Raw genomic sequence first — 15,102 nt, forward strand, 5'->3', positions numbered from 1 at the left:
AGCATAAGCTAGAAGGATTGAAAGATAAAAGCAGAGAAAGTTCTTAAAAAAGAAGAGTAAAATGCAAGGAAATGTAAAATGGAAGGGAATAAACAGGAACACAGAGAGAGATGCCCAAGAAGTCCCAGTTGTTTGAGGCTTTCCAGTCTTGGTGTCAGCATGGTGACTGCAGAAGCCTTTGAGATGATTCTAGTCCCTGACTCTAGGATGGTTCTTGCATGAGAGCCCCAAAGTGAGAACTAGGCAGTGGGTTCCCATCAACCCCTAAAACCATGCAATTTCATAATCAATGTAAGTTGCTATTTTATGGCCCTAGGTTTGGGCTGGTTTCTACGTAGCCATAGGTGATTGTCAAACCTCTCATTTGTCTTTTCAGGAAGTAACTAGAGGATGCGCCCTGTCACAGTGAGAATGGAAACCAAGGAGGAGGTGGGGCACTAGAGTGGGGGGCCCATGGGGGGTGCAATGGAGCTCTCCTGCATGATGATAAAGGAAGAGGCCAGGGTGAAAGCGTGTGCCAGAGAGGGACCTCGCCCCGAGTGGCAGCTGTCGCAAGGATTCAAAAAAGGCTGTTTCTGGATCCTGATGTTGGTAGAGCGTCTGTTAAAGACTTCAGGGTTGGGGCTGGGGCTGGGGCTCAGTGGCAGAGCACTTGCCCTGCACGGGTGAGGCCCTGGGTTCGATTCTCAGCACCACATAAAAATAAATAAATGAAAGTAAAGTTAAGTTCTTAAAAAAAAAAAAGACTTTAGGATCAAATTAGTTACATGTTCTTAGGAAACTGAGAAAATTTTTCCTTTAGGACAATGGTTAACTCCAAGGGAAACTAACAATTGTGAAGGGAGGAAAAAGTGGTCCTAATTTATTTATGGCATAAATGTAAGTAGGTTTTTTTGGTTGTTGTTACCAGGGATTGAACCCAGCTGTGCCTAACCACTGAGCCTCATCCCAGCCCTTTTATTTTTTTTTGAGACAGGGTCTGGCTAAGTTGCTCAGGGTCTCACTAAACTGCGAGGCTGGCCTCAAACTTGCCATCCTCCTGCCTCAGCCTCCAGAGTTGCTGGGATACAGGTGTGTGCCCCGCACCCAGCAAATAATAGTCTGTTACACGATAATGCACACAGCGAATCTCCTTGGCCTTACGAGAGAACAATATTGGGCAGATGAGGTGTTGGGAGGGTTCCCACGGGGGCTGGAGGGACGCGGTGGACGTTCGTCGTCAGGCCTGTGAACTGGCCCAGCGCCTGGACAGGGAGCCTCCGGGCCGCTGCTGTTTCTTGCCGCTCCTGAAGGGCTCGCGGTGTGTGTCTTCTTTTCCCACCTGGTCACCAGCTCTTGTAGCGCTTGACCTAGAACGCGACACGGTCATGGGATCAGCTTGAGCGCCGTTCGATGAGTAAAATAATCATGTTGGGGAAAAACAACTACAAAGCCTAACCCTGGCAAATCAACGCGTGGCTAAAAGAAGTGAATTAACCCTGTGGTAGTGAGTGGACGGAGGATCCGCGGGAAGGGGCGTGGCCGTCGGGAGGAGGCCGTGGGAGGAGGCGCTGCTGTCGGTATCACAGCCTCGCAGCCCCCGTGCCTCACTCTGTTCCCTTGGTTGCTCCGTCTTTCTGGCACTTGGCACCTTGAAGTATTTTCTTTCTTCCTTCAGTTTATTCTGTCTCCGTGCAGCTGCACGAGCACCGTCTCGACCTGTGCTTGCAGAACCACTGGGCATGTAGCAGATGCTCAATAAAACAGAAGAAGGGAGGAACTGACCTTGCGCCTCAAAACCTCTTTGTTGCCGATTGCGTAACTTTTTATTTTGTGGAAATTTCAGACTTACTGAAAAGTTGATAAATAGGGCAAGGAATTCTTACTTGTCCTTTGTCCAAGTCCCTCAAATATTAACATTTTACTGCTTATGCTTATTCCTTCCTCTGTCCCTTCCTCTCTCCCCTGGAGCTACCTACCGAGGGTCCCTTCTGGGTGTGATAACCACGTATCCCTGCGCGCCTGGGTGTGCTCCCTAAAACACAGCCTTCTCTTACTGAACACAGCACCATGACCAAAATTAGGAAATTAGCATCGATAGGATATTGCCTCATGTGCAGACCTTATTCAGATGTCACCAATTGTCCCAAGAAGGTCCTTTGAGAGCAAGGTAACCATCTTGGCTCCCTGGGTGGATTTGATGGACACGTTTCCTCCCATCTGGGCCAGTGCTCGGTCTTCTCTGGAGTTGGTGACATTAGCAATTCCACAGGGCAGTTCTCTATGGCACACCTCTCCGCTGGACCACAGCTGGGTACAGATTATTCAAGTCACGCATGTTTGGCAGGAAGCTCCTCAAAGTGGCGCAGCTCATCCATCGGGGTAGGTTTCCGGGGGGCCTGTGATTTGCCGATGGGATTGTCACCCATCACTTGTGGGTCTGCCACAGTGCTCCGCTGCAGAGTGACTATTTTGGCCCTTGAAGCTAAGGATTTAGGGCGGGAGCGGCCGCTCCGTGGTGAGCGCTTGCCTGGCTCGCCCAGGGCCCTGGGTAGGTCCCCAGCGTGGGAGGGAAAAGTTCATCCTCTGCAGGGAGCTTCTTGGATACTGTGTAAATGTCATGTTCCTTCTCAAACTGTCGCCTGTGCTTCTCAGCGTCCCTGATAGCTGCTGCGTATTGTCATGACGGCTGCCAAAGTGTTTGCATGTTTAAATTTTGACCAAAAGAAAAACCCAAGCTGTGACTTTGCCCCCGTCCTGGGATCCCGGTTTTAAACACTCTTCTCCAGTGAAGGGAGCCAGGCTCCTCGGAGAAGTGGCTGACTCTAGGGCAGCCGAGAGGGTCCTGGAGTAAGGAAGTGATTAAAAACACGAAAGGAGGAGGGCAGGTCGGGGACAGAGAGCCAACCCCAAGGCACTGCCAGTGTCCAGACCGGAACCTCCTAAGCCACCACAGCAACATAGTGTCAGATGATGAGCCAAAGAATGGGCCCCACACAGCTGACCACCCAAGGGACCAGTGCGACTCCCTGGCAAACAGATTCTAAAGGACACATCTATCACGGTCCCCTGGGATCCAGGAGGGAAGGGTTCAGGCCACCTCCCTCGGACGCCCAGATCTGCAGACGCTCAGGTCCCTTGTGTAAGATGGCGTAGGGTTTGCACGGAACCCCCCACCGGCCCCATAATCACCTCCAGACACACGCTGTGTGGTGGCTGCTGAGCTGTCCTGTTTAGGACCAATGACAAGGAAACGTCTGTGCAGGCTCAGGACAGATGCACTCTATTCCTAGGGAGTTTTGATTGGCAGTTGGGTGAATCCAGGGACGTGGGCCCTGTGGGTACGGAGGGTGCAAGTGGTGCTTGTTCCCTCTGCCACCAAGTGTGGGCAGGTCTCGGTGACTCTGTGCCAAAGAGTAGAGCAGGAAATGGAGGACTAGTAACACCCTTAGCCCAGGGTTTGGCATCCTGGGATGAGTGATGTGGGTGCCGTGCAGCCCTGGTGGGACACGAGGGGTGGGCACTACACCCCTATGCTCTTCTGCCCCCAAACCCATGACCCCAGTTTCCTCATGAAAACAGCGAGCAAAGCCAGCCGAGGGACAGCGGGACACCGGGTCAGCGCACCTAGAGTTGATCCAGGTCACGAGAAACCGGGGGGGGGGGGGGGGGGGGGAGGGGATTGTTGCAGACCAGAGGAAACTAAGACAAGATGATATCCAGGGTAGCATGTCACCCTCAGTGGATCTGAGACCAGAGCCATGAGTCGGGTTTTCAGAGGAAGCTCCAGAGAGGTGGGGGATGAGAGTCCAGGCTGCCTTTTCAAACTTCCTATAAACATCTTCCTCCTCCTCCTCCTTTTCCTTCTCTTCCTCCCCTCCCTCCTCCCCTCTCCCTCCTCCTCCTCTCCCTCCTCCCCTCCCTCCTCCCCTCCCTCCACCTCCTCTCCCTCCTCTCCTTCTTCCTCCTCTCCCTCCTCCCCTCCCTCCTCCCCTCCCTCCTGCTCTCCCTCCTCCTCCCCTCCCTCCTCCTCTCCCTCCTCCCCTCCCTCCTCCCCTTCCCCGTCCTCCCCTCCCTCCTCCTCTCCCCCTCCTCCCTCCTCCTCCTCTCTCTCCTCCCCTCCCTCCTCCTCCTCTCCCTCCTCCTCCTCCCTCCTCCCCTCCCTCCTCCCCTCCCTCCTCCCCTCCCTCCTCCTCTCCCTCCTCCCCTCCCTCCTCTTCTCCCCTCCCTCCTCCCCTCCTTCCTCTTCCTCTTCCTTCTTCTCCCCCTCCCTCCTCCTCTTCCCCCTCCCCTCCCTCCTCCTTCTCCTCCTCCCCTCTTCTTCCTCCTCCCCCTTCTCCTCCCCCTCCTCTTCTCTCCTTCTTTTTCTTCCTCCTCTTCCTCCTCACAGTACCAGGGATCAAACCCGGGGTCTCATACCACTGAGATACATCCTCTCGATTTTTCTATAAATCTAAAATGACTCAAAAGTGGCAAACTTTATTTAAGAACTTAAAAACAAGTGACTCGTTTAAGTAAAGAATATTTACTGATTTGGATTTCAAATCTGAAAGGTTAATTGTGATTGATTGATTGATCTTTTTCCCCCTCCTCCTTCTTTTCCGTAGTGTGGATGGGACCCATGCTAGGCGAGTGCTCTAGCCCTAGCTGCACCCCAGCCCCAAAATACCACGGTCTTGGAACCTCTGATAGCCAGCCATTCTCAGCTGCTCATCACACACCAGCCACGTGCTAAGGCCTCCCCAACTTGATCTTAGTGCGTCCCTATAGCAGCCTGTGGGGTAACGAGTCCCGTCTGCACTTTACATAGGAAGCTGAGGCTCAGAGAGGTGAAGTGCTTTTCCAAAGACACACAGCTAGGTAGTCCTGGAGTTGGGGCTTGAACCTAGGTTTGTGTTCAAAGTGAGCTTTGCCTCATTTGTTCTTGGAAGTTTTAGCATCCATGAGATACATCCATGTGGCCCTGTAAAGCTACACCTGGAGTGACAACCACATTTTTTTTTTTTGGGAGGGGGGGTACCCGGGATTGAACCCTGAGGCACTCAACCACTGAGCCGCATCCCCAGCCTTACTTTGTGTTTTATTTAGAGGCAGGGTCTCACTGAGTTGCTTAGGGCCTCTCTTTTGCTGAGGCTGCCTTTGAACTCATGATCCTCCTGCCTCAGCCTCCCAAGCTGCTGGGATGACAGGTGTGAGCCACCGCGCCTGGCTGTACTCCCACATTTTATTTGGTTTTGTAAGCTGTGTTGTCCTGGCCAGCCCTGAACTCCTGGGCTCAAGCAGTCCTCCTGCCTGGGCCTCCTGAGCGCAGGTGTGCACCCCTCACCCTGGGCTCACACTGAGGTGCCCGCACCCCGACACACAGGCGGCTGCTCCTCAGATTTGCTTTTATCATTTTGATCCTCACCTCCGTCCTCCTTCCCGGGGGTATAAAACCGGGAGGCAGAGACCCCACTGCTGTGGCTGATCCATCGCGCAGGTCCTCTGACTTGATTAGCGGCTGTCATCTTGGTAGTCAAATGACTGCAATCAGCAAGTTATGTACTTGGGGCGTTTGTGTCAAGCCGCCCGCTCTGTCCAGTCAAGAGCATCCTCAAGCCCGCGAGGTGCTGCTGTGGCTGCTGGATAACCCAGCCCCGGCTGGCGGATGGATTCAGAATCAGGACCAAGGGCAGGAGCCAGTTCCTGGCAGCCCGCCGCAGTTCACTGCTGCCGTCTGCACTGCTGATGAGACTCTAGACCTTTCTACCAGGTCAACATTGGTCATTGGTATTAGTGGGACGATTGAGGGACTTGTCCGAGGAGCCCGCCATCCCCATCTGCCAGGTGATGTGCAGTTTTCTGGTGTTAGAGATTCATTCCTTTGGCTGAAAGAGTGATTATTCTCTGCAAAGTGAATTTATAAGGAAAGTTTAGGGGCATGAGTTGAGCTGTAAGAGAGGGATCTAGCAATTGGGGACACTGAAAGACTTGAGAAGATTCTGGGGAAGGAGAAGGAAGACCCAACGTGTCACCTTTCCTAGTTGGGCACACTCTGGGAGTGCCACTAGGTGACAGGAGAGGGTCAGCGCTTCTGCCACCGTGGTGGGGGCTTTGGAAACCTATGGGTCCCTTGGCTCCACTTGATGGCACAGCTGACACTTAGTCGTGCCCGGGAAGCTGGGCAGCTCGAGGCACAAGATACAAAATGGTCCCCTCCATACCAGAGCTCCCCCACCAACAGCCTAGAGCACCCCAGGAAAGGACGGCACTGGGACCCCTCCCAGAGCCGTGGTCATCGCTCGCCTCAGGGGACACAGTCCCAGGCCACGTCCCGGGGACTTGCCGAATGGAGACAGGGGCTGGGGGAAGCCCTGGGAACTGACGCGGGTCACACACCCAGGGTGCCGGGTGGGGGTCCCGGAGGGCTCCTTGGTGACAGGGAGGTCTGAGTTTGTGACAGGGGCTCTGTGGCCAAGGAACACAAAGAGGAGGATCCCAGGTCCCGTGGCCGAGGGTGGCGCGACCCCGGGCAGCCTGATTGCTGTCACGGAGACACAAGACCTCAGCCACAGGAAACCCCAACTCCACAGAGTGGAGCATCCATGCCACAGTCACCCAGCCGGTCCCCGCACGCCGCCCCCACCCCCCAGGAGATCATCTCTTGGACGCCCGAAGGCGAAGGCGCAGCTCCCACACTGCGCTCACCCGCCGCCCCTCCGTCTCGGAAAGCTCCTGTTGGCCATTCCACAGCCTGGTCATCTATTCTGCCATTCTGGAAGCTTCCATTTTTCAGCTAGTGTGAAGGTGCTGGGCTTTCCGGGTGATTCTCTCTGTGGACGCAGGTCCCGGTGTGCGCTCAGGGTGCCCTGCTGCTTCACAGAGGAGTCAACTACTCCGCCAGGTTTCCAATTGTGGCGCTTCCAAGGTCCCCTCCAGCCGGCGACCTGAGTCCAGTGGTTAGACCCGGATCAGTGACTGGGGCCGCTTTCTCACCTTCAGTGTTTGCATGTGTAAATGGGGCTGTTGGAAGAGCAGGAGACTTGGCCACGGTGGGCCACTCTTTCTCAAATACCCTTAGGGTCCTCAGGCGTCTCTGCAGGCCAGCTCCTGGGTAAGACTCAGGCATCTAGCTGGGTGCAGAGGCGCACGCCTGTCATCCCAGGGGCTCCGGAGGCTGAGGCAGGAGGATCGCGAGTTCAAAGCCAGCCTCAGCAAAATGGAGGCCCTAAGCAACTCAGTGAGACCCTGTCTCTAAATAAAAGACAAAATAGGACTGGGGTGGGGCTCAGTGGTTGAGGTCCCCTGAGTTCAATCCCTGGTACCAAAAAAAAAGAAAAAGACAACTCCGCCATCTCTTGGGGAGATCCAGCAGGGAGACTCGTCAGTTCCCCTTGCACAGTGCAGCTGTCTGGCGTGAGGGCTCTCTGCATTCATGCTCCGGCACGTGCTTCCTGTTTCTTGCTGATTGTCATTTGCCTTTGAGATGTTGCAACACAATATCAAGAACAGAAATTGGTATTTGGTGAGTGCTCTGAGAACCTGCCCTCCCGTCTCCTCACAGATCACTCTTGGTTTAGTCATTTCATCCATCGCTTGACGAGTTAGAAAATCTTAAACACGGAAGCTGCAAAGGCACCAAATGGGGACTCTATATAAAAGCATGTCTTTCCAGAATGTTCCAAATGATCTCAAATACCCATGATGGAGCTAAGAAGGATTCAAACAGCTAATACTTTGAAAAAATGTCTTGCCTTCTTCATCTTCTTCACCCCGTCCCCTCCCTGTACCCCAGTCTATACATGCTTTGTGAAAGTTCAGTTATTTCTTGGTACATCCACTTGGTAAGAGAGTTTGACATCTTATTAACAGGAAGATATGAATTACCTGTGGATCCAGAAAGTCCAGGCCTAAGGCTATTCCTACAGATATGCATGCTTACACGCACAAAGAGGATTGGAGACAATGATGTGTCCAAGCTGGAAAAAAACCAGATGACCATCAATGGGAGTAAGCAAATTGTGGTGTGTACTTTCAATGGAATATTATGCAGCAGAGAAAATGAATCATGCACTGTCATATGTGGCAATAGGTGAGTCCTAATGATATAATATAGAACCAAAGAAACCAGATACTATAGAGTATATAGTATATGACTCCATTTATGTAAAAGTCCAAACAAGGAAAGCAAAACTGTATTGCTCAAGAATGTACAACGAGGTATTAAAACTATAAGGAATTAACATCAAAAAGTCAGGTAGAGTTTAGGGTTGAAGGAAAGAGTGTGTAGCATGTGGGTAGGTTTGTGGGGAGCTAGTGATGTTCTATCTCTACCTATGGATCTGGTTTTTCAAGTGTTCATTCCACAGCAATTTCTTAACCTGTTCATTTATGTTTTATGCATTTTCTGCTGAGTTTATTGAACTTCATAGTAGAAAAAGTCAAATGGAAAGTAACCAAAGTGGTTCTGGAGATAAGCACCATAGAACACCCATAAATTCTCTCTAGCCATCTAGGGCCTGGCTGATTGCGTGCTCCTGGGAGTTCAGATCGTCACCCTTCAGGGTCTCAAAGATGGGATAAACCCCCGACTCCTGCTCGCTGAGCCCCGAGACCTGCAAACTTTTGCAGAAGTCACCCCAATTCTTCCAGCCTTCAAAAACTGTGTTTTGCTAAACAGACCAAATCTGCTGAGCACCGACTCTCTGCATCTCCAGACACGAATCCCCTTCTCTTTCCAAGTTTCTCCCCCCCCCCCACCCCCCACTCTTGCAAGATCCTGGAAGCTTCGGGTCGTAGGCAACCGAAATGGAACCCGGTGGGAAACGAGGTCTGCTCCCAGGCCGGGAGGAGTCACCCCCCCTCCCGGGCCGCGCGACCATCCGGCTCTCCTCTCCCCCACAAACTCGGCGAGGCCGGTCCCCCCCGCGCCTCGGCGATTGGTCGCGGGCCATCATGTGCCGGCCTCTGGGTGGGTCTCGCTGTCTTCGGAGCCTCGCTGGCCGGTGGCTCAGACCTCGGCGCCCGTTCCCCTCCCTCCTCTGCGCCCCTCCACACCAGGCTTATTTTAGCAGAACCTAGGGGAGGAGGAGGCGGCGGGGCGGGTGGGGTGCAGGCACCGCGGCAGCCAGGAGCAGCTCCTGGGCGGCGCAGACCTCCTCCCTCCGCGTCTTCCCCCCTCGGGTGGGAATTTTCAGGATTTCATTGCTGCAATTTAACCCCAAGACGAGACGCCGCCGAGCGGCACGCTGCGCGCACGCACGCGCTCCTGCTCCTCCCGAGCTCCAGAGGCAGCTTCTGGTGATTCAGGAAGGAAAAAAAAAAAAATCTTTTTTTTAAACGCGGACTCTGCGCTTTGAAGACTCCTTCAGAGCCCTCCGGAGCGTCCCTCCCCCACCTTTCCTCCCCCCACCGATTCTTCATCTTCTTTTGGGGGAGGGGGCTGCCGATCTTTCAGGATTTTTCGGGTCTAGGAAAAGTCAAGAAAAGCAGGAGGAGGATTTTTTTCTTTTTTTGGGGGGCTACTGCCCCTTAGCAAAGACCGGCTTTTTATTTTTCTGTACATTTTTAATAGACATTTTTTTAAATGGGCCGAACGCACTCCTTTTGCAAGATGCCAGCCTGACCCGCTCCTGGGAGGAATTTGAAGCTTCACTGCGTCCCGGGGGGCGTCCTTTGCCAACCCGTTCGCATCTTAAAGGGGGTGTGCGTTGGGGCGTTTTTTCTTTTTTTTCCTCTTTTTCCTTTTTTCCCTGTAACCGATTTTTCTCCGGAGTGGGTGGACTGGGGATTGCCTGGATTCCTTCCTCGGTTATTTTTCGCTCCCTCCCCGCCCCTCCCCCTCCCGGCCCCCGCGCCCCGCCCCCGCGCCTCCTCCCGCCCCTCCTTCTCCGGGGTCAGCCAGGAAGATGTCCCGAGCTGCCGTCCCCGGCGCGGCCCGGGCAGCCGCCTCGTGAGCCCCCGACCAGGCGCCGAGCCGCCGCCGCCCGATGGGCTGGGCCGAGGCGCGTCCCCGCAGCCGCAGCTCCCGCCGCCGTCCTCCCGGGCCCGGCAGCCTCAGCACCAGCCGCGGCGGCGGCGGCGTCTTCCGCAACGTTCGCCGCAGCGTAACCGGGAGCCCTTTGCTCTTTGCAGAATGGCCCGCTTCGGAGACGAGATGCCGGCCCGCTACGGGGGAGGAGGCTCCGGGGCAGCCGCCGGGGTGGTCGTGGGCGCCGGCGGCGGGCGCGGAGCCGGGGGCAGCCGGCAGGGCGGGCAGCCCGGGGCGCAGAGGATGTACAAGCAGTCGATGGCGCAGAGAGCGCGGACCATGGCCCTCTACAACCCCATCCCCGTCCGGCAGAACTGCCTCACGGTCAACCGCTCCCTCTTCCTCTTCAGCGAGGACAACGTGGTGAGAAAATACGCCAAGAAGATCACCGAATGGCCATATCCTTTGCCGAGCCCGGCGCTGCGCCCCCTCCTCCGCCGCCCGCCCTCCCCGGGCTGGAGCCACCGGGGCTGGTGGGAGCTGGGGGCTCCTCCAGGCTGGGGCGCGGGGACAGCGCGCGGCGTCTCCCCGCCCCGCCGGGCCCGCGGGTGCCGGAGCCCCGGGAGTGGGCTGGGGGCCGGGCAGCGTGGACCCCTTCTCAGCGCCCTTCCCAAACGAGATCGGCCCCGGGGTCGGTCAGGGCCTGGGTGGGGGGCGGCAGAGCCGGTTCCGGAGAAGTCTGACTGCTCCCCAATGAGCCCGGGCCGGCGGGGCCTGGGAGCTTCTGGCCACAGGGCAGGGGAGCCTGGGTAGCTAAGCTGGGGCCCCGGCCCTGCCCGGGCCGCCCGGGCCGCCCCTCACCGGAGTCCACAGCAAGCTCCAAAGCCGCGGCTCAGACTTCTCCATCCTTCTCCATCCCGGCCTTGCCCGGCTGGGGGCTGCACTCGGCAGGGCCCTGGGCCAAGAGCAAATGGGAGACCATGTGGCCTTCACGGGAGAGGCCGGCACTGGCCAGAGTGAACACCCAGGGTGGGCCCTGGCCTGATCCGAGATGGTGGTGGCTGGTTGGGGGCCCCTGATTTCCTCCCATGTCTGTAGGTCCCACTTCCTTCAGTCACTGGTGACATCTCTCATCTTTTGGGTGTAAAGAACCAGATCCCACTTGCCCTATCTGGACCCTCAGGCCTGGGAAGACCCAGTCTGGGCTCTTTCAGTAAGAAAGACAGGTGGAGAGAGAAGGAAGCGTGGTCTTTCTGGGGGCCTGGGTCCTTTCTGGGGGCCATGTCCAGCTTTGGGTTGGATTCAGCTTCTCCCACCCTGGGGAGCCGGGAGGGGACAGGAGAAGAACCAACATCCATCCGTGTGAACATCTCGGGCAGGTAAATGTCTTTTTTTAAATTATTTTTTTAAATCAAAGACTCAGAGGAGGAAGGTGAAGACTGTGTTTTCCGCTGTTGAGTTACCAGAAGGCGATCTCCCGTGTTTCTTTAAATCCCTGCGTGCTTCAGACAGACCTGGAACAGGCTTCTGTCTCCGGAGGTGTGGGCAGGCAAGGGTGGGGGGTTGCTTGGGCTTTCTAGCAGTTATCTAAGTATGACCCAGATTCCGAGTGGGGGGACACGCCCTGCTCCCCAGGCTGGCTGGCCACCATGCCATGCCAACGTGCTGCTTCTCGGCTTGGTTCCAACCAGCTGACCTCAGGGTGGAAGTGCCCTGGCCCGGCGGGTTCCGGGGCTCCCCCGTGGGTCCCTACCCCTCTGAGTGTGGTTTTGACCACTGTGTGTCCCACAGGGTTGGCCCTTTGTGATACTGGGGTTGCCATTTAAGGGCCACAATGGGTGGATTCACTTCCGGGGGGGATGGAAATTGTGGGGTTCGGGGTGCTGAACTTGCCCCAGGGAGCGTGAGTTTGAAGTGTGTGTGAGGCGTCTACCTTGGAGGGGGATGAAAATGAAGATTTGGCAGAAGTCCTTTTTTTGGGGGGGTCTGTACCCCTCACCCTGGTGCTGTGTGGCTTGGTGCTCAGGGCAGGAGCCAGGTTCTGAATTCCAACCCCGAGAAGCCTGTCCCTAAAAGTTAGAAATCGCCCCCCCCACCCCGCCTCACCGCATGCAGCCCTGGCCCAGTGAGGTGCTCCGGGGTGGTGTGACCACTGCCCGTCACCAGAGAAAGTGGTGAGGGACCTGGAGGACAGGAAGCTGTCAATGTGTGCACACCGAGCACCAGGGACCGTCCAAGGGAGGACCGCTGGACGGTGGCTTTCTGGGTTGCAAATGGCTTTAGATCCACCTTCTGGAGCCAGAGTCTGGTGTCTTCTAAGAGGAAGGGAAGGAGGTGGGGAGCCTTCTGCGTGTCCTCAGCTCACCCCCGGCCAGCCCGAGTCCTGCAGATCAGACGCTCTGGGTGAGGGAGGGGCGGGGGGACCCGCAGGTGAGCGGGGGGCTCGGGCTGGTGTTCACTTCTCTTTGGCCAGCTTGCCCAAGGCAGTGGCTCTCTCGGTGGCTTTGTGATGAATCCCTGCGTTTTCCCCTCCTCTCTGCTGTTTCTGTTCTCTCTCTGGCCTGAGGTAGCCAACGCGCAGCCCCACCCCAGAGGGGAAGGTCCCCGCCCCATCCCCGCTGTGCCACCCAGCTGGGTCCCCGGCACTGGCCTTCTGGGGAGGGATGGAGAGAGGAGGGACCGAGAGCTGGGGCGGCTGGACAACAGAATCCAAGCCAGAGAGAGGACATGGTCTGGGAATGTCGGGAGTCAGCACAACAGGGCGGGCTGTGGCCGTGTTGATCAAACACTGTTGACATTCAAAAATAGACATGTTTAAGTTCTCCTTCTGAACTTTGAGATCAGAGTCTAATGTGCGATCAGGCACAGGCACGAGGGAGGATCCGCCTCTTAAATGTTCACAGAACGATGGCACCCATGCACCTGCACCATGAGCAGGCTCCCGGACCCTCCCTCCCGCCCCTTCCCAGCCAGCGGTGACCATGGCCCTGACGTCTAAGCCTTGTGAAGCTCGCATAAACGGGGTCCCACTGCATGTTCTCTTCTGCTGGGTCTCGAAGGTGGAGGCCACTGCTGCAGGAGTCAGGGGGCCGCGACTGTGGCTGTGGGGTGGATTTGGAAAGGGTTTGCTGAGGGTTGTGGGCGACGAGGAGGGTAGTCTTGCTGCCTTGGGGAGGAAAAGGAGTGAATGTTCCCTGATCCTGGCCCCGTGCTCACAGAGTCTGAGAGTAACTTGCAGGTGCAATACCCACACGGTGCGCCCTTCTGTCCCTACGCTCAGGGGCCATTTGCCACTGCGGTGTCTTCTTCTCCTGTCCCCAGCAGCTCTGACTTGCAGCCGGCAATGACAGTGAGGGGCTCTCATTCACGTTGCTTTCCCCTTCCTAAGGAAGACAAGGGAGATGGAAGTGTTTGTTGTTCCGATTTACGTTGCTGCCTCTATCTCTTCAAGTATGTCACCCGTCTTGGTCCCACATTTTCATTCATTGGAAGATGGCTCAGATAGCTTCCGAAGAGCTCAGATCTGTCAGTTCAATGAGGTGCATCTGTCAGTTCTCCCAGGGCCCCCACTTAATGCCTCTCGTTCCTTCTGATGTGCTACCAAATGCCTCTGTCATCCTCCCAGCCCTGTGCCAGAGGCTCCCCACCGCGGCGTGTAGACATTTGAGCCATAGCAAGGGCTGGGGACGTGGGCCTGTGTGTGAGCACACTCCGTCTCCTGCATCACGCCAGGATCCCGGCTCCTCACGCGTGTTTCTGAGAACTCCAGAAGAAGTCCAGAGTCACACTGGCATCGGAACCTAGGGACATCAGAACTTAGGGACACGGGCTCATTGGCATGGCCCCAGGGTTTTTTTTTTTTTTTGTTTTTTGTTTTGAAAGGCGTGTTCTACATGGGAAGCAGAGGAAGCCCTGGGAGATGCGAGAGCACATTGTGAGACTCAGCCTGTCCTGAAAAGTAGAATGTTCTAGAAGGTATTACTGTATACGGGGCTGGACGGCATGAGCCATAGGATCCCTCTTCTAGATGGGCTTGGCTGGTATTCCCGGAAAGTCAAAATTCTGGGAACTATTAACCTGGCTTTCGCGCTGGGAGTCTATTCAACAAGGGTGCGACCCGTTATCCGCAGTTCCCCAATCCAAAAAACTCCAAAAATCAAAAGCTGAGCTCATTTGGAGATGAAACCTGGTCAGAACTGAATTTATGTCAGCTTTTTTTTTTTGGGTGTTTTTGTCGTGGGCTGGAGATGGATCCCACCCGGGGCTAAACACGCACTCTTGGCTCTGGCCACATCCCAGCCCTGGTGCAGCCCTGATTTACAGTTTTCATTTTCGGGCGAGTGTGCATCTAGATATTCCCCCACAGGAATGTCAGGAAGGCCTGATGAGGAGGCAGCGCTCCGTCTCCCCGGGAGTGTGATGCCCTTTGGTGGTTCAATTTAGGATTTTCCGACTTCCTGCTGGTGTGGAAGTGGTGTCCGTTTCGCAGACACCATACTTTGAGTTTTGTTTCTTGGTCTTTCTCCGGGCTCATGGTGCATGGTCTGATCGTCTCTCAGGATGCCCTGGGTCAGTCCCCCGATCGCCAGAGAGTGACATCTCTAGTGGCCAAGCTGGAGGGGCCATGGGTCAAGTGCTTCTGGTGCTTTCAGTGGGAAAGAGTCTCTCCTTACAGTGGGGCCTCCCAGGCCCCAACCCCGTCATAGTCAGGGGGCCTTGGGAAGGGGCTAGCGCTTCTCGAACCCAGTCTCTTGTTCAACGGTGGCTCTGGCCCATCGGGTTTGGGATAAGACCTCTTGGGACTGTGCCGCTCGTCCCTGGGCTACACTTGGACTCTCCAGTTCGGAGGGTCGACCCATCCTGTCCTTCTTTCTTGTTTCTGTGAAGAGTCAGGTTTGTTGAGGTATTTGTAGCAAGATTCACCCTTTTGATGTCGTGGCCTGTGAGTCTTGATAAATGCATGTGATCTGTTGCCACCACCATCGAATCAAAAAATGGAACTGTTCCGTGGCCCCAGCTTCTCCCTCGGTGCCCCTCTGAGTCAGCACCTGCTCCCCGGTTCCTTGCAACCAGTGATCCGATCTCCATGCCTGTACTTCTGCCTTTTTTAGAAGGTTATATAAATAGAATCATGCAATACGTGGCTTTTGGAGTCTGGCTTCACTGGGCCCTTG

General features: G+C 55.6%; 1 protein-coding gene across 4 annotated transcripts in view; it reads left to right on the top strand.

The window, feature by feature from the left end:
• The first annotated feature begins 10,093 nt into the window (after window positions 1-10,093).
• Cacna1a (calcium voltage-gated channel subunit alpha1 A) overlaps window positions 10,094-15,102 on the top strand; it is a 181,275-nt gene continuing 176,266 nt past the window's right edge. For all 4 annotated transcript variants that reach the window (XM_071602072.1, XM_027955221.2, XM_027955219.3 and 1 more), the window contains exon 1: window positions 10,094-10,386. In XM_071602072.1, coding sequence (XP_071458173.1) covers window positions 10,094-10,386 — 293 coding nt within the window. The remainder of the gene's footprint in view (window positions 10,387-15,102) is intronic.

Source organism: Marmota flaviventris, chromosome 1, assembly GCF_047511675.1.
Source record: "Marmota flaviventris isolate mMarFla1 chromosome 1, mMarFla1.hap1, whole genome shotgun sequence".
Taxonomy (NCBI): domain Eukaryota; kingdom Metazoa; phylum Chordata; class Mammalia; order Rodentia; family Sciuridae; genus Marmota; species Marmota flaviventris.